The 23,943-nt window shown below is 37.8% G+C and overlaps 1 protein-coding gene across 8 annotated transcripts in view; it reads left to right on the top strand.

Moving 5' to 3' along the window:
• ATE1 (arginyltransferase 1) overlaps positions 1-21,582 on the top strand; it is a gene marked incomplete at its 5' end in the record, with an annotated part of 160,830 nt that extends 139,248 nt beyond the window's left edge. For all 8 annotated transcript variants that reach the window (XM_079715115.1, XM_079715112.1, XM_079715113.1 and 5 more), the window contains one exon: positions 21,193-21,582. In XM_079715115.1, the coding sequence (XP_079571241.1) occupies positions 21,193-21,371 (179 nt within the window). In that variant the 3' untranslated portion in view covers positions 21,372-21,582. The remainder of the gene's footprint in view (positions 1-21,192) is intronic.
• Positions 21,583-23,943: the final 2,361 nt, after the last annotated feature.

Genomic DNA, 23,943 nt, shown 5'->3' with positions numbered 1-23,943 from the left:
GGGCATTTTTGACAGGTTGCATTAGCATCATTTCCTTAGCGTTTTATTGTGGTTAATTAACAGGAGTTTTATGAAGATTTCAGGTACCATTCTTGTTCTAAAAATGGATCAACAGCACAATTTAAAGCTATTGTGACCTGATTAATTTTAACATTTATTACACATTCAGAAATGAAGGAGAATAATCCAAGAATGATTTAATTTGAGAATTCAGACATTGAGTAATAAACATGTGGTACTAATTAACATGAGAATTGATAAAAGTCGGGTAGCAGCTCTGAAGATAGGCCTCTGTTGCTGGTCTCTGGAGGGTGTGAGATTAGGATCAGCACCGTGAACCACAGGTGTTTACTTGTCGTCTACCCGGCACTGCGCCTCATATGTCTGTGTATCCCCATAGTTCAGGGCATGTGGTGTCTGGGTGCTGATTCAGTTCCCACCCTTGAGGAGTTTACTGTCAGGTTGGGAAGGCCATCCACATATAAACTGATAACGAGGAACCTAGAATATTGTTCCTATAAATAAAAGGGTTTTTTTTTCTGCATTAAAAAGCACCATCTTTGATGGATGTGTTAAGTGGCTTGATTGTGGTGATCCTTACACGATGTACACATGTGTTGAAACCTCACGTTGTACACCTTAAGTACAGTTGAACTGGGTGTGTCTACTTACACGTGGATTTTTTTTTCAGTAGTAAATACTTCAGTACTGCACTATCCAGGGTTAGTTGAATCCGAGGATACGGAAATGCGGATACAGAGGAACCACGTACATGGGGGGATGGCTATAAATTACACTTGGACTTTTATGTATAGGGTCGGTACTCCTAACCCCCACTTTGTGCAAGGGCAACTGTATATGCAATTTTAATTTTTATTTGTCAAATATATCTTAATGAAGCTGTGGGGAGAAGCACCATTTTTAAGTGGTCATAATTAAGGAGAAGAAGCTAAGGTGACATTAAGATGGCTTACAGGAACAAATTGCTGAAATTTTTAACTGCGTTTTCCCAAGCAAAGTTGACAGAAGAATAAAATGAATACTGCATGTACTTTCCTTCTTGCTGATTGTTTTCACATGTTGAGCTTATTGCTCATTGCATTTTGGTCTCTAAATTGTGAGAACAGTTAGAAATGAATGAAAATGTAAAATCTTCGCATTTTTTACAAAGAACATATGGGTTATGTTTTCTCTAATTTGTTTGCATAAAAGATTTTGGAAATTTTTACTGTCGCCATTAACTCTGTTCATTGGCCTTTGGACTCCTACTGTTGTTTGGCATTAAAAATAAAACCCTGAAACATGTTGCATGTCTTGAGTAAGAAAAGCTTTAGTATCCTAGATAAGCTGGATTATGGCTGGTGAATCTGGGGCTGGAAGAGGAGCTCCCTGTAACCTTGCTTCCTAGGTAAGCATACCTGTGTTTGTATTAAACATGGTTCATAACTTAACCCAGCAGGTCATCATTATTTTGGCGTTCAGAGAATCACTATTTACAGTGGGGAGAAGAGATGGCTGTGTGTAACTTGGCTTTACTTAACCTTTTGTGAAGGTTTCTGAGGGATGTAATTTGATGTTTTGTTTTGTCTGTTGGCTTTTTTTTCTGACAGCCTTGGTATCATTTGCTCATGTTAAATATTCCTTTATTTAAAATTTTTTTGGTAAGCCTAACCTAGGTAAGTGCTGTTCTTGAGATATCTAGGTTTGCCTTAAAGGTTTGGGTGTTTTTATGTGTAAGAAAATTTAAACATTTATTAATTTGTTCATTCATTGAAAAGATACTCTGAAATGAATGTGTAAAGTCTCATTTTGAGATTGCTCTTAATTGCAGTGGATAAATGAAAGGTCCTGATAAGATTTTTTTTTTCCAGTTAAGGAACTATCTTATAAATCCTCCACTCATCTTGAATAATAAATTATTAAAAAATCAAGCACAGGGGGCTTCCCTGGTGGCGCAGTGGTTGGGAGTCCGCCTGCCGATGCAGGGGACACGGGTTCGTGCCCCGGTCTGGGAGGATCCCACATGCCGCGGAGCGGCTGGGCCCGTGAGCCATGGCCACTGAGCCTGTGCTCCGGAGCCTGTGCTCCGCAAGGGGAGAGGCCACAACAGTGAGAGGCCCGCCTACCGCAAAAAAAAAAAAAAAAAAAAAAAAAAAAAAAAAAATCAAGCACAGTGAGTTATTGTTATTAAGTCAGATCAGACTTATTATTAAAATTTGGTTTTATTGATCAAAGTATTTATTTTATAGCATTGTTTGAACTTTAAACCACAAAGAAGTAATTGGTCTTTTTTTTTTTTTTTTTTTTTGCAGTACGCGGGCCTCTCACTGTTGTGGCCACTCCCGCTGCAGAGCACAGGCTCCGGACGCGCAGGCCCAGCGGCCATGGCTCACGGGCCCAGCCGCTCCGCGGCATGTGGGATCTTCCCAGACCGGGGCACGAACCCGTATCCCCTGCATCGGCAGGCGGACTCTCAACCACTGCGCCACCAGGGAAGCCCAGTAATTGGTCTTTAGGTTCAAAAGCAGACAGTCTTAAACAACATGATACATAATGAAACCTGGAATATTTTAAATTTGTACATAAGGTGCTACGGTTTTGCTTTGGCTTATGAAAATCAGTAAAATCTTGAAATACTACCTTTGACCACTAATCTCAGAGGTTATTAGGGACTTTTCTGCTAAAATAACTACACTATGAAGACTTGGCACAATGAGAACATCCTGGGTATTTTACTCTGTTGCCTTTGTGAGTTGCTCGCACCCGCTCGCGCCCACTCGCACGCGCTCTCCCTCTCTCTGGGGGCCGGGTGGTGGTGGTGGTGTTTCTTTCTTAATGTATCAAACAGTCCATTCCTTCTTACTGCCGCGTAGTGTTCCGTGGTGTGGATAATAGATGTATACCACGGTTTGTTTAACCATTTGACTATTGAAGGACATCAGGGTTGTCTCCAACTTAGGACTGTTACCAAAAAAAACTACTATAAACATTTGTTATACAGGTTTTTGTCTAGACTTCAGTTTTTGTTTCTCTGGGATAAATGCCTAGGAGTATAATTGCTGAGTTGTATGGTAAGTTGTATGTGTTTAAGAAGCTGCCAAACTGTTTTCCATTTAGTTACTACCAAACTAAATGCCAAACATTTCCAAAGTGGCTGTACCATTTTATATTACCACTAACAAAGTCTAAAAGATACAGTTTCTTCACACTCTTGCCAGCATTTGGTTTTGTTACTATTTTTAAATTTAGCTGTTCTAATAGATGGGTAACGGTATCTCACTGTGGTCTTATTTTGTGTTTCCCTTATGGCTAGTGATGTCGAACACCTTTTCATGTGCTTATTTACCATCCAAACATTCCCTTCGGTGAAGTGTATCCTCCTGTCTTTTGTGCATTTTCTAATTGAGGCTTTTTTTTTTTTTTTTCTTTGCGGTACGAGGGCCTCTCACTGATGTGGCCTCTCCTGTTGCGGAGCACAGGCTCCGGACGCGCAGGCTCAGCAGCCATGGCTCACGGGCCTAGCCGCTCCACGGCATGTGGGATCTTCCCGGACCGGGGCACGAACCCGTGTCCCGTGCATCGGCAGGCGGACTCTCAACCACTGCGCCACCAGGGAAGCCCTGTGCATTTTCTAAATGGATTGTTTGCTTTTATGTTGTTGAGTTACAAGAGTTCTTTATATATTCTAGATACAAGTCCTTACCAACTTGTCTTTTCATCCCTTTAACAGGGTCTTTCACAGAGCAAAAGTTTTAATTTTAATGCGGTCCAGTTTATCACTTTTTTCTTTTATGTGTCATGCTTTTGGTGTTATATCTAAGAACTCTTCACTAAGCCCTAGGTCTCAAATATCTTCTAAAAGTTTTATATTTTTACATGTAACGTTTAAATCTGTGATCTATTTTGAGTTAATTTTTGTATAAGATGTGAAGTTTAGGTCAAGATTTAATTTTTTGCCTATGGATATGCAAGTATTCCAGCACTATTGAAAAGGTTCTTCCTCCGTTTAATTGATTTTTTTTTAGTCAAAAATTGGTTGGCCATACTTGTGTGGGGCTATTTCTGGATTCTCTATTCTGTTCTACACATCCATATGTCTACCCTTTGCCAACACTATACAGTCTTGATTGCTGTAGCTATATAACAGGTCTTAGAAATTGGGTAGAGTGACTCTTTTGCAACTTTATTTTTTTCAGAATGGTTTTAGCTCTTCTAGTTCCTTTGCCTTTCCATATAAATTTTAGAATAGTCTTGTTTATATCTATAAAAATACTTGTAGGGATTTTGATAGGAATTTTGTTAAATCTATATATCAATTTGAGAAGAATTGATATCTTCACTGTAAGTCTTATAATCCATGAAAATGGTTTATCTATCCACTTATTTAGATCATCTCTGATTTCTTTCACGAGCATTTTATAGTTTTCAGCATGCAAGTCCTGTACATACCTATTAAAGAATTAGACTTACACCTAAGTATTTTTTTTAAAGCAGTTATAAGTGGTGTGGTGTTTTTTATTTTAGTTTCCATGTGTTTATTGTTAGTATATTGAAATACAGTTGATCTTTTAAAATTAATTATTTATTTCAATTGTAAAATATACATAGGATAACATTTACCATTTTAGCCATTTTTAAGTATACAGTTTAATGGCACTTAATACATTCACATTGTTGCACAACCATCACCCCATTCATCTCCAGAACTTTTTCATTATCCTATACTGAAACTGTACCCCTTAAACAATAACTCTCCATTCTTCTCTCCCCCAGCTCCTGGCAACCATGATTCTAATTTTGGTCTCTATGAATTTGACTACCCTTAAGTACCTCATATGAGTGCTCTCAAACAGTATTTGTCCTTTTTGTGACTGGCTTATTTCACTTAGCATAATGCCTTCAAAGGTTATTCCCCGTTGTAGCATGTGTCAGAATTTCATTCCTTTTTAAGATTGAATAATATTCTTCCATATGTATATACCATATTTTGTTTATCCTTTCATCTGTCAATAGATATTTGGGTTGCTTCCACCTTTTGGCAGTTGTGAATAATGCTGCTATGAACATGGGTGTACAAATATCTGTTTAAGTCCCTGATTTCAATCCTTTTGTATATATACCTATTTCTCTTCTTTGGAGAAATATCTATCGAGTCCTTTCCTGTTTTTAAATCGAAAACTGGGTTTTTTGTTGTTGACTTTTAAGACTTCTCTATATATTCTGGATATTAATCCCTTATCAGATATGTGATTTGCATTATAGTATGTTTTTGCATGTTGATCTTGTATCCTGTGTCTTTGCTGAACTTACTTATAGCTTTTGTTTTATAGAGTCCTTGAGATTTTCTGCATAGACTATTACGTCATATGCAAGTAAAAACAGTTTAATTTCTTCTTTTCCAATCTGTATGCCTTTTAGTTCCTTTTCTTGCCTTATTGCATTGGCTAGAATGTCCAGAGCTATTTTGAATAAAAATTGTGAGAGCAGACATCCCTGCCGAATATTAGAGGGGAAAGTATTCACTCTTAATCAAGTTGAGGAAGATCCCCTATATTCCTAGTGTCCTGAGAGTTTTTATCATGCATGCCTGTGAATTTGTCAAGTGTATTTTCTGCATCAGTTGATGTCATCATGTAATTTTTCTTTTCTGTAGTAGATTATATTGACAGTTTTCGAATACTGAATCAGCCTGGCATCCCTGGGATAAACCCAACTGCTAAATTCTGTTTGCCAACATTTTGGAAAGGATTTTTGCGTGCATATTCATAAGGGATACTAGTTTGTAGTTTTCTTTTTTGTATTGCCTTTGTCTGTTTGGGTTCACTCCTTTTTTACTTTCTGAAAGAGATTGATAAAATTGGTGTTAATTCTTCTTTAACTGTTTGGTAAAGTTCTCCAGTGAAACCATCTGGGTCTGGATATTTCTTTTTCAGGGATTAATCGCACATTCAATTTCTTCACTAATTATAGGGTTATTTACATTATCTATTCCATGTTGGGTAAGTTGTGGCAGTTTTGTGTTTTTTGAGGTTATTATCTAAAAGTTTCCTTTTTTGCTAGGCCGTCCCTTTCCTGGTCCTTTGGTTAGATTGAGAAGGCTTTTCATGGTACTTTTATGTTTTTGGTCTGTATGTTGGTGTTTTAAGTTTCCAGCTTTTCCAGTATGCCATCTGGAATAAAAGGGCAATAAGAAAACACAGGGAGCTCACCACCGTGTCCTTCCTCGGGTCTCAGAGACCCTACTGGGCTCTCACCTTCTCTCACCTTTCAGTGTCTTCTTATGTTTGTTTTATATATGATGCCAAGGGTTTTCAGTTGTACTTAGTGGGACAATAGGGAAAAGTAGGTCTGTTTCATCTTCCGGCAAGTGGAAGCCCTCTTGTCTTTTATTTAATTTTTAAAAAGTCCAAAGAATGATTTTTTACTAGTTAGGAATTGTTTAAACTATCACGTTTGTTTTAGCTTTGCGTTTCTGACTGTGTCTTGAAAAATATTAAACATGTTACAGGTAGTTAATGTGTGGTAAATGGATGATTGAGAAAAATCTGTAAATTTATTGCCTGGTAAAAATTGAACCTGATAAAATCTGATCCAAGTTTTATAAAGGGCTTTTTTTTAGTCACTCTACTATTACTTCCTATATTAACTTTCAGAGTGATTATAGCAACCAGTTTTAGGTTTAAAAATTCAGAAAAGGAAATCAAGTTTTAAAAGAGTAGATCTGTGACAATAAGCACAGTTCTGATAGATGAAACTTTAACCGAAAGTGGGATCCAGCTGCTCACCGCTCAAAAGCCAATAAAGAGGCCAGGTTTGTGGAAAGGAAAGTTTGCTTTACTTTGGATGCTGTCAACAGGGGGTGGGGGAGGGCGAGGGTGGACGCCTGTCCAAAGGCCGACTCCCCCCTCCCCTGACAATCAGGGGGCAAGAGCTTCTATAGACAGAGGGAGGGGGCTGCATGCAGAAACAGCACAGCCAGCTCTGACAGTCATCTTGAAATTGGTCATTGGTGGTCTGACCAGCGTCATCTCGATTGTTTTAGGTACAGTTAATCTTCAGGTCCAGGGTCGGTTTGTTTCCATTTCTTTGAGGCCAATTCTCGGAATTGTGGCAGCTTATGTCGTGGCTACAGTCTGGTCACCATGTAGTTCACTTCTTCCACCTGGCGGGGGTTTCAGTATCTATAAGACAGCTCGCAGGATGTGGCTCAGAATGTTATCTGTAGCACTTGAGGAAGAACTAAAGGTCCTTGACTATGCTTAATGACTAAACTATTATTATTTGGTCTCTGTTATTCTTGACTCAAATTTTTCCACAGACAAAAGGCAGGCCGAGGACATGGGGAGGCAAGGACCATAGGGTCCTGTTCCGTTTTAATACCACTGTGACAGTCTGTTACTCCTGAGGTTTTGATGTTCCTAAATGTACTTTTAAGGGACCATCAATTCCTCTCTCTTTTTCTCATCTATTGTTAATATATTAGCTTTTTAGTCTCCACAGATTCACTTTATCATATAACAAATAAAATTAAATAGAAATCTGCTATCTTCTAATACAAAAATAGTGAATCAAAACATTACTGTACTAAGATATAAGATGACAACTGAGGTTTGTTTTCTCTGTGCTTGTTTGCACTATTATTAAGGCACACCTGAGTGTCACTCTCTCCATTCTGAAGCTTTAATGGGAGCAGAAATGAAAAATGGCCATATGAATGTGGCTGTATAGGATTTTTACTGCTACATCTTTGTGGGTTTTTTGTTTGTTTTTTAAAGTAATCCTCTGTCCTGAGCACTATTTTTATTTTATTTTTTTTTTTTTTATTTTTTTTTAACAAAGAATCAAAATTATTTATTTTCTTTTTTTTTTTTTTATTAGTTTCTGCTTTATAACAAAGTGAATCAGTCATACATATACATCTGTTCCCACATCCCCTCCCTCATGCATCTCCCTCCCTCCCACCCTCCCCATCCCACCCCTCCAGGCAGTCACAAAGCACCGCTGAGCACTATTTTTAAAGCCAAGTGGCAAGAAATTGTTAATGCCCCCTTATATTCATACACTGATTTTTTTAAGGTGTCATCTATGTCTGACTGTATGATGAGGGAATTCTTCATCATCGTCTGTAGGCCCCACTTCCAGATACTGATGATCCCACAGTGTATCCTGAGTATCAGAATTTTTTAAAGCTTCCCAAGTGATTCTAATGTGCAACCAAGGTTGAGAACCACTGCACTAGAATTTAGCTTACTGTATTTAATGTGTTTTCTTTGAGAGTCTGCAATTTCCCCTATTGTTAATATCTTAAATTTTTCTTACTTTTTTTATGAATAGACTTTTTTTTAAAAGCAGTTTTAGGTCTATAGAAAAATTGAGTCTAAAGTACAGAGTTCCTATATGCTCTCCAATCCCCCACTCCCAGTTTCCCCTATTATTAACATCTTGTATTAGTATAATACATTGTTATAAATGATAAGCCAACATTGACCCATTATTATTAACAAAAGTGCAAAGTTTACGTTAGGGTTCAGTCTTTGTGGTATACATTTTATGGATTTTGATGAATGTATAACAACATGTGTCTACCATTACGTTATTTTACAGAATTGTTTCATTGCCCTAAAAATCCCCTGTGCTCCCTCATTCATCTATCTATCCCTCCCCTCCCAATCCCTTGACAACCACTGATCTCTTTACTGTCTCCATGGTTTTGCCTTTTCCAGCTTGTCATATAGTAGTGGAATCATATACAGTCTGTAGCCTTTTCAGGTTGGCTTCTTTCACTTAGTAATATGCATTTAAGTTTCCTCCATGTCTTTTCTTTTCTTGATAATTCATTCCTTTCATCACTGAATGATAGTCCATTGTATGGACGTACCACAATTTGTTTATCCATTCACCTACTGAAGGAAATCCTGGCACACATTTGCTTCCACATTTTGCAATTAATGAATAAAGCTGCTATAAACATTTATTTGCAGGTTTTTGTGTAGACATAAGTTTTCAGCTCCTTTGGTCAAATACCAGGAAGCACAATTGCTGGATTATATGGTATAAGTATGTTTACCCATTCCTTTTTAATGGTTGCATACTATGATATGTATTATTGATAATAACCCCCCCCATTGATGGACATTTAAGTTTGAAATTTTTTAATTTAAATTACAAATAATGCTACAAGAGAGTTTATACATCTTTTTGCACACATACTGATATTTATGTAGAATGGACTCCTAGAAGTAGGATTGCTCTGACCAAGATAATGTGAATTTGCCCTTAGCCACACGTAGTATTATCAAGTCTCCTGAGGAAAAATTTTGGCTGGACCTAAGGATTTGGAGGTCAGACTTAAAAATGGTAATTGAATCCATGGACATGGATGAAATTTCCGAGGGAGAAAATGTAGAGCAAGAAGAAAGAACAACCTAGAACAGAACACTAACTCCCAACATTTAACAGTCAAGTAAAGAATTGCCCTGGTGGTAAGAGAATAACCAGGATAAATGGTGTCAGGAAAGTGGAAGGCAGAGTGGATTTCAAAGAGGAGGAAGTGGTCCTCTGAGTTTATACTTTGCTGAGGGTGGTAAAGACTGCAATGTTTTTTTCGTGTTCAATGTCAGGGAGACCCTTTGACCTTAGTGAATAGAATGAAGGTGATTGGACCAAGATACACATTGAAATAGCCTGTGGAGTGAGTGGGGAGGTGAGGAAATGGCCGTTAATATAAACGCTCTTTAAAGGAGAGAAAGAGTAAGGTAACTGGAGAAAAGGTAGGGGTCACAGAGAGTTTTATTTGTGCCAGATAGCAGAGTCTTCAGCTTTTGTGAAAGTTAGTGGAAAGGAACTATTAGAAAAATTCCAGAAAGTTGCAAAAAGCAAAACTTGAATTCGCCACTTGCCGGCAGCTATTTATATAGCATTTACACTGTATTAGGTATTATAAATAATCTAGATGTGATTCGAAGTATACGGGAGGATTGCATAGGTTGTGTGCAAATACTACAACATTTTATATAAGGAATATGAGCATCCTCGGATTTTGGTATCTGCTGGGGGTCCTGGAACCAATCCCCCATGGATACTGAGGGATGACTCAGTATGCAGATTGAGCTGAGACCAAGAATGAGGAAGAGGACAGGTTTCTGGATTGAGACCTTTGGCAAAGAAAAGTGAATTTGTGTTTGCCCCTATGGTAAATACTGTAATTTCAAATTTTATTTTATGAGGATTTGAAAATTTCCCCAGGAAATTTTCAAAAGTCTTTGCTGCTTGAAGGTACTTTTAGAAGTCTCTAGCTTAATTCCCTTGGAAGGAATCAAAATCAACCCAAAGCCAGATTCACTCTTCGGAAATTAGTATTATAGCTAACTTTTGTTGTATTTGGGAATTTGACTTTGTGACCAGCAACGTCATTACCATTATGGTAATACCTTTCATGAGCTGTCAGATATGGTGGAATTTAAAGGTATTGATTTAGAAAAAAGCTAATTTGTCAAACCAAGGGAACATCATTGATCCTAAAATGAACTGATTGAACATGTTTGATAACTAAAAAAAATTATTAGCTATTCATGTATTGACTTACAGTATTACCTTTTGCTTTTCCCTCTTTTCAGAACTCTACTTAAGCTTTTTATTCCTATCTTGATAGCTAAATTTACAGATACTCTGAAGCTGGTAAGGATCTCTAACTTGCCAGAAGAAAAGAAACAATATGAAAATACCTCAGTAGGCTGGAGTGATGAGAATATGTCAGAACAAAATTTAACAATTGAAAAAAGTACAAATGTAATGCTTGGGTTCCAAACACACACACACAAATAGGAGGGTTTATGATGGGATGCTGAAGAACATAGTTTAGCATTTGTTAATTTTTTTATTTGAAATAATTTCAAATTTACAGAAAAATTGTAATACTAATACAAAGAACTTGTTCATATTCTTCACCCAGATTCCCCAGTTGTTAATGTATTTCCACATTTGCCTAATCATTTCATCCCTTTTGTTCTGTATTTTTTTCTCAACCATTTGAGGGTAAGTTGTAGATATATTGAGCCATTATCCTTAAATATTTCAGTGTGTATTGCCTGAAAACTGGAACACTTTTGTACATAATCAGAGTACAGCCATCAAAGCCAGGAAGGTAGCATGGATATATTACTACCATCTAATCCACGGACCCTATTCAGATGCCACAGATTTTTCCAGTGATGTCCCTTATGACACAAAACCACACACACATACTTACAAACCTACTTTCCTTTTACCTTCTTTTCTTTCTGATCCAGAGTTCAGGTTGGGATCATGTGTTGCATTTATTGTCATGTCTCTTTAGCCCCCTTTTCCCTGGAACAGTTCCTTAGTGCACTCCAGGTTTTTCATTGCCTTGACATTTTTGAAGAATACGGTCCAGTTACTTTGTTGAATATCCCTTAATTTGTTTTCCTCAAATGTTTCTTCATAACTAGATTCAGGTTATGTAGTTTTGGGAAGAATACCCTGGAAATGATGCTGAGTTCTTTTCTTACTGCGACATCTTCATCTGACTGCTGGGGACTTGAAGTTGTCTCACTTCATAAAGTGAGATATGCAGGTGTCACTGCTGTAAAGTTAATAAGTATTTTGTATATGTTAGTAAGTAAATATTTTGTAGGGAGATACTTTGGGACAATGTAAATACCTTTATCAAACGTATCTATTAATTTTTACTTTCATTGATGATTCTTATTTGGATCATTTATTACTGAGATAGCTGGCAAATGATTTTTCTCATTCAATCATTACTTCTACTTTTCTTAGTTGGTATTCTACTACAAGGAAGAGCCATCCCTTCTCCGTTTGCTTGTTTATGTCATTGTGGACTCATGAAATCCTAACATTTTGGTCAATGTATTGTATAATCGATTACTCTCATTATTTGTTTTGAATGCTCAAATTGTCTCAGACTTGGCCAGCAGGGACCTTTTCAAGGTGACTCCTGTATTCTTTTGATGCATCTCCAACATTTTTTGCGCATTTACTTTCTGGCACAAAATACTCCAGGCTTATCTTGTACTTTCCCTGACCCAGCTCTGCATTCAGGCACTTCTCCAAGGAGCTCTAGTTCCTTTTTGTGGAGAGTAATATTTCGTAAACAAGATCTGGGCAATAAGTATGCTCATTGCTACTGGGGTTTCATTGCTTCCAAGCCCTCTCAACAGACAGATCTAGGAAATACACTCACGTACTTATATCTACTTGTGTATTTGTATGTCGATACAGTGTATAAACACCGTGAGTTTTCACCTGTACCTCCAATTCTGATCCAACACAGCAGAACTTATTCTAGTCTTCTCCCTTTCTAGCCCTTCTCTGACAGAGAAATCCAGCTCCCATTTTTCTCAGTATATTTATTTATATGATCAGTTCCTTTGTATGTAAATAATCTCTTGACCACACAAGCCAGGAAGGGCTTAGGTGGCTCTGGACTCGCAGACTGCCTCTTTGGCCCCAGCCCCTATACACACCAGCAGCTGCACAAACCAGCTTCCTTTGTCTTTGAGAAACTCTGTAATGGTAAGTTTTACATGTTTCAATTTACATTTATTATATTGTTACAAGTTTTTAAGTGTAGCCTTTATTAGGGTAAACATTGGTGGTGAAAAAGAAAGTATTTAAGAGTGTATTTAAGGATCAAAACACATAGAGTAGAAATTTGAAAGAATACAACCCTTATTCATCATCAGGAGGGGTTTCCTGTTAGCATTTTACTTAGGTAACCAGTAACCAGTATCTAAGTAGAGTCCTCACGGCAGTGAGCTGAGGCAGGAGGTAAAGTTGGTGTGATTTTTGTACGCTGTAGACTGAGTCTGGCATTATCCTGTTTTCCTCTGGTGACCTTTTTCCAGGGCTTTGATGCCATAACATCAGAACTAATCTGGAGTTCTTTCTGGTAAGAATCATCTTGATGAATTAGTTTTATATTATGATTTCTGGGAGTCAAGAGGTTTTTTTAATTACCATCATATCACGAGTTTGACAACATTATGTAGTTTTTTCCCTTTAAAAAGATATTTCCACCAGGACAGTTAGGCAAGAAAATGAAATAAAAGGCATCCAGATTGGAAAGGAAGACATAAAACCATCTTTATTTGCAGATGACATGATCTTGTATATAGAGAATCCTAAAGACTGTACTAAAAAACGATCAGAACTAATAAATGAATTCAGCAAGGTTACTGGATAAAAGATCAACACACCAAACTCAGTTTTATTTCTGTATACTTGCAATAAACCATCTAAAAATGAGATTAAGTAAACAGTTTTATTTATAATAACATCAAAAAGAATTGTTAGGAACAAATTTAGCAGAGCAATGAAAAATTTATATTCTGTAAAATACAAAACATTGTTGAAAGAAATTACAGAAGACCTAAATAAATGGGGGGGGGAAATTCCATGTTCATGGATCAGAAGACTTAATATTGTTAAGTCTTCAAATTGACCTACAGATTAAATGCAATTCCTATTAAAATAACAGCTGGCTTCTTTGTAGAAATTGATTGTTGATCCTAAAAGTCACATGAAAATTAAAGGAACCCAGGGCTTCCCTGGTGGCGCAGTGGTTGAGTCCGCCTGCCAATGCAGGGGACACGGGTTCGTGCCCCGGTCTGGGAAGATCCCACATGCTGCGGAGCGGCTGGGCCCATGAGCCATGTCCGCTGAGCCTGCGCATCCAGAGCCTGTGCTCCGCAATGGGAGAGGCCACAACAGTGAGAGGCCCGCGTACCGCAAAAAAAAAAAAATTAAAGGAACCCAGAATAGCCAAAACAATCCTGAAAAAGAAGAATAGAGTTAAAGACTGTGTGGTTCTGGCATATAGATAGACATATGTATTAGTGGACTAGAATTGGGAGTCCAGTAAGAAACTCATATTTATGGTCAATTGATTTTCAAAAATGATACCGAGACAGTTGAGTGGACGAAAGAATAATCTTTTCAACAAATGGTTCTGGGTCAACTGGATATCCACATGCAAAAGAATGAAGTTGATTCCCTGTTTCACATGATATACAAAAATTAACTCAAAATGGATTGGATCCAAATGTAAGTGCTAAAACCATAAAACCCTTAGGGAACAAAAATAGGAGTAAATCTTCATGACCATGGATTTGGTGATGGTTCTTAAATATGACACCAAAAGCACAAGCAACAAAAGAAAAAAATAATAAATTTGGCTTCATCAAAGTTAAAAACTTGTATACTTCCAAAGACATCATCAACAAAGTAAAAAGGCAGGTCATAGAATGGGAGGGTGTATTTGCAAATCATATATCTGATAAGGATCTAATACCCAGAATATATAAACAACTCTTATAGCTCAATAAAAAGCCCAGTTTAAAAATGGACAAATGATTTGAATAGAAAGAGGATATATGAATGACCAATAAGAACATGAAAAGAAACTTATCATCATTAGCTTTGACCCAGTGCAAATCAAAATCACAGTAAGGGCCTCCCTGGTGGCGCAGTGGTTGAGAGTCCGCCTGCTGATGCAGGGGATACGGGTTCGTGCCCCGGTCTGGGAGGATCCCATGTGCCGCGGAGCGGCTGGGCCCGTGAGCCATGGCCGCTGAGCCTGCGCATCCGGAGCCTGTGCTCCGCAACGGGAGAGGCCACAACAGTGAGAGGCCCGCGTACCGCAAAAAAAAAAAAAAAAAAAAATCACAGTAAGATGCCACGTCATACCCACTAGGATGGCTACAATAGGAAAAGCAGATAAAAACGGGTGTTGATGAGGATGTGAAGAAATTGGAACTTTCATACACTGCTGGTAGGAATGTAAAATGGTTCAGCCACTTTGGAAAACGTCTGGCAGTTCTTCAGTAGGTTCAACACAGAGTTATCATAGGACCCAGTAATTTCACTTTTAGGTATATATCCAAGAGAAATGAAAACACAGAGACTTGTACACAAATGTCCATAACAGCATTATTTATAGTAGTTTAAAAGTAAATAACCCATATGTCCATCAACTGCTGAATGGATAGATAAAAATTGATACAGTAGTTCCCCCTTAACCCTCAGGGGATATGTTCTAAGACCTCCAGTGGATGCCTGAAACCATGGATATACTGAACCCTATGTACTATGTTTTTTCCTATATACATACCTATGATAAAGTTTAATTTACAAATTAGGCACAGTAAGAGAATATCCGAATTGCCAGCATCACTACCCTTGCACTTGGAGCCATTATTGAGTAAAGTAAGGGTTGCTTGAACACAAGCACTGTGATACTATGACAGTTGACTTGATAACCAAGATGGCTACCAAATGACTAACAGGTGGGATACACTGGACAAAAGGGATGATCCGAGGGATGGGGTGGGGTGGTGCGAGATTTCATCACACTACTCAAAGGAGTGCACCCTTTAAAACTTACGAATTATTTCTGGAATTTTCCATTTAATATTTTCGGACTGTGGTTGACCACAGGTAATTGAAACCGAGGAAAGCAAAACTGCAGATAAGACAGGGGGAACTACTGTGTATCCCTACAATAGTATGATTTGGCAATAAAAAGGAGTGAAGTGCTGATGCCTGCTGTAATGTGGATGAGCCTCGAAACCATTGTGCTAAATAAATCAGTCACAAAAGATCACATATTGTCTGATTCTATAGAGAGATTGGTATTGCTTAGGGCTGAGGAAGTTCGGGACAGTGGGAAGTGACCGCTAATAGGTCTGGGGTTTCTTTCTGGGTTGCTGAAAACGCTCTAAAATTGATTGTTGTGATGGTTACACACCTCTGTGACTACACTAAAAACCATAGATTCGTACACTCTAAATGGGTGAATTGTATGGTGTGAGACTTGTTGCTGTAAAGCTGTTGTTGCATATTCTTTCACAAATAAGCTAAGTTTAGATTTGTTTTCTTAGTTTTCATTTTTACCAAAAAAATATTCTGAGTGAAATGACTAGCCAACAGTATTCCTTACAGAATATGAAAATGTGTAATTCTCCCTGAGGGATTCCCAAGTCGATTTTTGAGCCTTCCACCAAGTGGGCTTGAAGACTTCACTGATTGAGCTCAGTTAATTTCTGTCATAACTGCTGTGTATTCCCTTGCCTTGCCCTTTGCTCTCCCATACTAAAAAGCTTCCTCTCAAATTCTCTCCACCTTCCCCATACACTCCCCCATGGCAATTAAAACATTTGTTAATACCTCTTGTCACTTTACAGTGTTCTAAATCATGTTTGGCTTTGAACTTTCCAGAGTTGAGTTTGGTTTCATAGTTGGGTTCCATCATGTATTTATTTGTTCAAATTTTCAAATTCCATTATATCCCCGTTTTGCCCAATGATATTTAGCTTCATTAATGTTACCGAGTCTACCATTTATACAGCTATCTTTATGAGAAACTGTATGTAAGAAGTATGTAACTTGTTTTTATGTTTATGTTTTCATGTTTCATGTTCTTGCAATGCTGTAACAATAAATAATGAAGTTAAGAAAACAGACTGTTTCATCAGTTTCTGGAAAGCCTAGAAGTTATAAAGTCTCTTTAAGAATAACGAATGAGTTAAATCCCTCTAAGAAGGAGAGGTAAAGCTTTGATCTCTAGGCTTTTTCCTTTGAAAGCACCGGTGATGTACAGTTCACCTCCTGTGAATAAAAAGCTGGGGGAAATCAAGCAGTTGCTGCCCACCAGAGTTTTCCTTGAAGATTAAAACATCACAGAGCTGACAGCGTATTTGTATCACTAGTGATCAAATGCTTATCTCAGAAAAGGGTTTGCAGGATTGCCTTTGTTTTTTATTTTATGAAATTAAATTGTGATATGTTAGAGAAAGGAAAGATGGAAGAAGTTCTTGTTGGCAGACATTTTTAAGACATCTCAAAATGAGCTGGCAGTTTCCCTTAGATGAGATGACAAATGGCCTTTAATCTCAAAATGGCTTTATTTTTCTAGTATCTTCAAGATCCCCTCAAGAAGAGGCCTGTTGTGCTGTATCGGTTTAGCTATGTAGCTTTTTGTCTACAAATGCTGATAACATGTATCAGGCAAGCAACACACATGATTACAGGAGGGTTTTGTGAGGATATTTGCTTTTTTTTTTTAACTTTAGTAAATAAATCAACTAATTTTCAGTGTTTTAAGTGTCTGGTAGAATTTTTCTTGTTTTAGGTTGTAAATTTAAATTTTAATACTAATTATATAGATTCTACTAAGAATCAGAATCTGCCTTCATTGCAGATGAAATTAATGGTTATAAAACTGCAGACTGCTAATCCCAGAAAACACAATTGTAGTTTGTATAATGATAGTCAGTGGTTGGTTTCTGAAGTTAATACAATACCCATTGAAAGGGTAACTGATTTGATTTTCTGGCCGTAATATAAGATGTGGCTAGAATGTAATCCAAAAGAAGCTGTATTTAAATCTTTAAATGCATCTTATGGAATTGTTAAACACTGAGAACGTGGATGGACATTTGGGGAGGCAAGGGGGAGAGGGGTTGGAGAGAGGATTGTACGTGCGGGCCGACTTCACTCTATTTCTGTATTATTTGAGTTCTTAAAAAAACATTACTTTTATGGTTTAAAAAGATATAAAGTAAGAAATGAATGTGCATTTTATTGAGTATTCAGTAATTTCATTGATGACTAATTCCTAGAAAATGTTAACGTTAGTTCAAGTTATTGAAATATCAAGTTTTAAACATTTTACAGTGTATCTTTTCTTTGTTTCTCTTACACTCTGTCTTGTTGATCTGTTTCCTTTTTCAAAAGTATTGGCGGTTTTAGATTGATACTTTGGCACCTTTGGGTAGGCAGAATTCTAAGTTTACATTCCAAATTTGAGCTGCAATTTAAGTGTTTTTAGGTAGGGAAAGATATGCTTGATTGCTACTTTTTATCTCTGTGACGTTTCGGTGCCTTTTTTTTATAGTCGAAGTGTGATAATGGGAAAATTTAAGAATTGGGGGCAATTAAGAAAACTAATTTGTATTTCAATAAATTTATAAAAAGTTTCAATTAAGTCTCAGTATTTCTGGTGAAATGGTGATAGAATGTCAGGAACACGGCATTTGGAATATTAAACAAACAACAGCAGTAACAGTAACTACAATGCCAAGAACTTCCGAAGTATTTGAGCACTGAGACCAAATATATTTGCGTCTCCGATGACTTGGATATATTAACATTGAAGGGAATGAGGAGAGGGTTTTACAATTCATTATTACCACTTTTTGTGGTAATTACATGTGATGTTAAAAAATCAACAGCTGGTTGATACCTACTTTTTGAGTATATTAAGCATTTGACTACTTTAATCCAGAACAAAGGCCTCAAAAGTATTTGGAGTAAAAAGAACTGTTGAACTTGATTGATTTCTTTGCTATAAGGTTCTCTAAAAATGCTATAAATTAATTTAGAAGTTTTATGAAAATCAGATATATAAGTTAAACAATAGATTCAGCAGCATCACAAGCCAGTGTGTGTTTCAGTGGCTGAATCTTAAAGCTTTTCCTGTAATCTTAATAAATAGAAATGAAATATATTTTTTGACAAATGAAACAATACAAAATTTCCTACTCTCTAAGAGGAGTGCACTCTAAAATAGTTGATGTAAATTATACATAATGGTGGGTTTTTCCTAATCTTCTGTTTTCATATTTACATGTCATACTAGAAAAGAATAAAAATTAGAGGGTGGCATTTCATTCTAGATAAAATAAGATAATGGCATATCAAATCTTAAGTTTTTATTTGTTAAAGTGTTCCATTCATTTGAATTTTAAAGGATGTCTGTCCTAAAATATTTTAGGATAAAGGTTTAAACTGTGAAACATCATTCTGTGTAGTTAAATATAGACATGCTTTAAAATGCCATTTTAAAAAGTCAGGGTTTTAGATTTAGCCGGTTTTGTGCAATTTTGCCACTGTCCTTGCTTCTCTCCTTTGCTCTTCTTATTGATCTTTACTAGTTTTCTATTTGTATTAGTTTCTAAGCGTAATTGAATCTAACCTTTTCCTACTAGTAGCATTTATAACCAGGTGATGAAGAGTTCTGTGTTGCAATCCATGTGCTTTAAACTGTCTGAAACTGACAGCAGGAACCAGGTCCCTGCCTTTTCCTTTGCTTGTCATTTACCCTGGTAAGGGATGTGGTAACCTAGTAAATGTTAAATATTTAGTTGTTTTAAAGTATGTGCATTTTCTGCTTCAGTTGGATAAAGTAATTTGTAAGAAATAACACATATTTTGAAGTCCAGCCAGGTACACCAAAGTCACTTGAAGTATTTACAACAGAGAACATTTAATTCACGGAATTGGTGATAACAGGCAGTGGTATTGCTGAGAGCCAGGAGCACAGAGATGTGACCCAGAGAGTAGCAACATCAGGAAACCACTGCCACCCCTGGGCTGAAGAGAAAAGGGGCTCAGGGTCCAGGGACGGCAACCAATAGAAGCTGGGTAGTTCTAGGCAAAGGGAATAGTTAGAGATAAGTACTGTTAACAGGTTAATGTATGTTTGTCCAGATCTTTTTCTATGCATATACTAGGCTTTTAACACTGAACCTATTTTTTTTTCACTTAACAATCTATTTTCCTTTGTCTTTTTAATAGCTGTATAACATTTTACTGTATGGATATACCTTAACATGTTTATTAACCAGTTCTCCATTCATGGACATTTATGTTGCTCCCAGTTTTTTAGTATTACAGAGAGTATTGCTGTAAATATCCTTACACACATATATAAACACTGGTGTCTGTGTTTTTCTAGGACAGTGGTTCTCAGTCCACCTCTTAGGCTTAAGAAATTACTGATGCTCAGGTTCCATTGAGACAAGTTTTTAAATCAGGATCTCTGGGAATAGGATCCAGGCTTTGGTATTTTTTAAAAAAACTCTTCAGATGATTCTCATATTTAGTCAGCTGTGGGATGATTCTGAGAACTGGTCTTGCTGAGTCAATGATTTAAAAAAAAAACATTTTAGTAGATGCTGTTAACATTGTTTTCTGTATTAGTTAGGATTAAGAGCGACTGCCAATGATAGAAACCTAAAATAATTTGTCTTAAGTTAGTTTTTTCCTGTTTTATGTAGAATTCTAGACAGAGGCAGTCCAGGGCTGGAATGGCCGTTTTGTTCCACGAAGTTCTCAGGTACCCAGGTTCCTTCTAGCTTTTGTTTTTGCTGAACCGAGAGAAAGCTGCAAGACAGAGGTTAGAGCTCCTACTGTTATATTTATGCTCTAAGCAGCAGAATGAAGGAAGGGCTAAAAAAGGAAGGAGGCGGGCTTCCCTGGTGGCGCAGTGGTTGAGAGTCCACCTGCCGATGCAGGGAACGCGGGTTCATGCCCCGGTCCGGGAAGATCCCAAGTGCCGTGGAGCGGCTGGGCCCGTGAGCCATGGCCGCTGAGCCTGCGCATCCGGAGCCTGTGCTCTGCAACGGGAGAGGCCACAACAGTGAGAGGCCCGTGTACCGCAAAAAAAAAAAAAAAAAAAAAAAGTCAAAGACCCTGGGCCAGCTGTCCTACAAAACCCTTTACTTGTATCCTGTTGGCCAGAACTTGGTCACAGGACCACACCCGGCTGCAAGGAAGGCTGGGAAACAGTATGCCCTGCTAAAAACCAAGAGTTCTTCCATATGGAAGAAGAGGAGAACCGAGAGTGGCCGTCTCCGTGAAAGCTGCAAGCATCTGCCCTCCTGCCTGCACAACACGAGTGCCCATCACCCCAACCTGGCCAGTTCAAGTCAGCCCAGACTGCTGAGTCAGCAGAAAGCCTCACGGCAGGGATGGAAACTTCACACAGTGAATGTTGGCTCTGGGAGAGGCAAAATAAATTTAAATCAGACTCAGGGAAGATGCTGGAGAGCTGTAAACTTCATCGTGTATGAGAAAATAATAAGGACATTGAAAGCCATTTGAAAAATTGCATACAATTCCTTGTCTCTCCCTGATGTTTCAGCTCTCTTAGTGGAGGGAATTTACTGTCTTTCAGCAAGGCATTTGTTATTTATTAACATACTCAAGTTAGTCTTAATACTGCACACCCTCATTTGAACATAACTGCTCAGAGAAGACATCTTAATACATAATACATACTTTTTATACTTCATTTAAACATTCTTAAATTAGGAAATGAAAAGTGGTTTGATAGGTACTGTTTTTAATCCATATTTTTTGTTACTGCAGTGGATGAAGGTCGCAGTAAGGAACCTGACCGCCTGCAGGTGTTTTACAAGAAGGCCATAATGCCTTACGGTGTGTATAAGAAGCAACAGAGAGACCCGAGCGAGGAGGCCGCCGTGCTGCAGTACGCAAGCCTGGTGGGGCAGGCGTGCTCCGAGCGGATGCTGCTCTTCAGAAGCTGAATCAGCTCGTTCGCCGCTCTGCCCGGCACTCCTGCCAGCGTTGTGCTGCTGATGTGTGCCGCAGTGCAAGTTCATTACCCGGGGGAAACTCTGTAACCATCCGCAGATGAGACTTCTTAATTTTGATGGCTATATCGCTTTTCTAAAATATTTTGTGGCAATGTATTTGTGAGAATCTCATGGTTAATATAAAGATTTTTAAAATATGTTATGACCGAGACTCATAATTGGGGTTTATCATTTCGGAAGTCTGTTTTATGAACAAGAGACGGTAAACTTCTCTTGTTAATATTAAAACAAACTGTTTCCTCAGAGCCATTTAAAACATTAGTTTATGCTGAAAGACCTTAGGTGTGGGGAAGAAGTGGGAATTCTGTGTCATCACTTAGAAAATGTCTTCTCCAGGCAACAAAACTGAGCTGTTACTCAGTGTTCAATATTACATTACTGCCGAACGTTATATTAGGTAGTTTAATAGAAAACTTGAAAAAAAGGAAATAGTACAAACTTCCAAAAAAGGATGTTTGTTGTGTTAACGTCAGATGTCTCTTTACCCAGGACAGTCCTATTCGTGTCTGCTGTCTTGGCACAGTTATTATTCCTAGAATAATTATTACTCATGCTCCCTTTTACTCTCCAAAATATCCCAGTTTGGACAATAAAATATGTGATTACTGTAGCTATATATTATATTGTCAGAACTGGGATACTTTGCATTATTTCTCAAAATCTAAGAAGTGCAGTTTTTTTTAGAAAGTTGTTGGCTCCTGCCTTGACCTAAGCCCCATCTAAGGTAAATATAGACTAATTTTTATTTCCTTAGAACTCAGGACACTTATTTTTGGTTATTGATTAAAAATTAGTTTCTATCTGACTACTTTTATAGCTGTGCCACAAATTGCTTTTAAGTGAAGTAGGAATCATCTTGACCTCTGTTCCAGGGCAGGAGGCGAAACCACCCGGTTCTTGCCCTTTGATTTGGGGGCCAGAGAGGAGACACCACACTTACTAGTCTGCAGCAGAGGCAGGTCCTTCTTTCCCTCTCCCTTCTCTTAGTTGGTTCATCATTCATTCAGCAGATGTCCCTTGTCCCCCACCTTCAAGGTGGCAGGCGCTGTGCCAAGAGGTGGGAGGGGCCAGGCGAGTCGAGCTGTGCTGGAGGCGGGGAGGGACAGAGGAGGCTTACTCTCCTTGCTCTTTCTCAGCTGACCACCACGTGCTGCCACCTGCTTGGCCACTGAGTCCTTTTCATTTCTCATTTTGCCCACTTTCTCATTTTCTGTTGCTTGATCTTTAAAAAAAAACGTGTTATAAATCTTAGTGGCTTGAATCCCACTACTGATTTTTAAACTTTTCTCTTAAATTCACTGAGTTTAGGTATAAAACATTAGAAAATAATTTCAGCTAGCTAGAATAAAAGGAAGGATCATAAAACAATGGTTTTAAAAATCAGATATCTATCTAGAAGTTCAACATCCAAATAAATTGTATTTATTCGTTCAGAGAGAGAGAGTGTGTGTATGTGTGTAGCACCTACCATGAGCAGGTACTTAGCTAGCTGGGGATAGAGTAGTGATGGCATGGATTTTGCATTCTCTGGAATTTTGTCCTTCAAAATAGTCTCCCAAGAGCGTTTGATAGACTCTTATTTAGAACTGCCTTCAGAATCTGTAGAAGATATAAAAAAATATTTCCCTCTAAAGTGAAGATAGCTTAATTTTTTAATGATTTATGAAAATGATACTTTAAGCAGCTAAACATTAAGAAAAGCATAAATAAGAAAGTAAGAATGACCTGAAATCCTATTGAGTTGAAAGAAATTTCAGAATAGGACTTCAGAACTGTTATGAGTAATCTCAGTATTATTAAAATAAGTAGGGTAGGTCCATACCTGGTACCCTTGGCATTGGAATGTCCAGGTTGATGTCATCAGGTGTGTTACACCAACTTTCGTCTTAGTATGTAGAATGGAATTCATTAAGATCACAACTCAAGTATCAGATGAAGAGAAAGCTTGAATCTTACTTCTTACCACAACTCTGGTGTTTTTCTGAAGAGTTCAGTTTAGGATTCCTTCAGAGGAAAAGGATTAAGCCCCCTACCTGGAACCGTGGTGCTCTCCCTGTGCGTGGCATTCTAGGTTGGCTCCATTGAAGCTCCAGAGAGAGGTGGGGATGAAGATTCTTCTACTCGCGTTGCTATTTTCGTGTGTTATTTTTCTGAGAGTAGACAGTGTGTTGATCCTAATGAACAAAGTGTCTTCTAAAGACGGTTATTTGTTCTTCTGAGCCCTGCTGAGTGAATATTGATAGTGAGCTAGAAAAGGACAGTCAAGGAAAGTGACTTGGCTCGGTCAGGTGACAAGCACTCTAGCTGAGAAATCTGATTTTACATTAATGGCTTTCATCTAAAGAAGGATGCATGAGAACCTTTCAAAGATAGTTTATATCTTTTCAAGGCTGGACGCTTTGCATTTACAATCTTAGTGCTGTGGTCCCTTTCTGATTTCAGATAAATTTATGCCTGCCTCCCTGTCTTGGGAGCAAAAATGTAATAGAGATTCCCCATGCTG

The sequence above is a fragment of the Hyperoodon ampullatus genome (genome assembly GCF_949752795.1).
Source record: "Hyperoodon ampullatus genome assembly, chromosome: 1".
NCBI classification, from domain to species: domain Eukaryota; kingdom Metazoa; phylum Chordata; class Mammalia; order Artiodactyla; family Ziphiidae; genus Hyperoodon; species Hyperoodon ampullatus.
The sequence above is the reverse complement of the archived record's forward strand: the minus strand, read 5'-3'. Positions and strand labels throughout refer to the sequence as shown.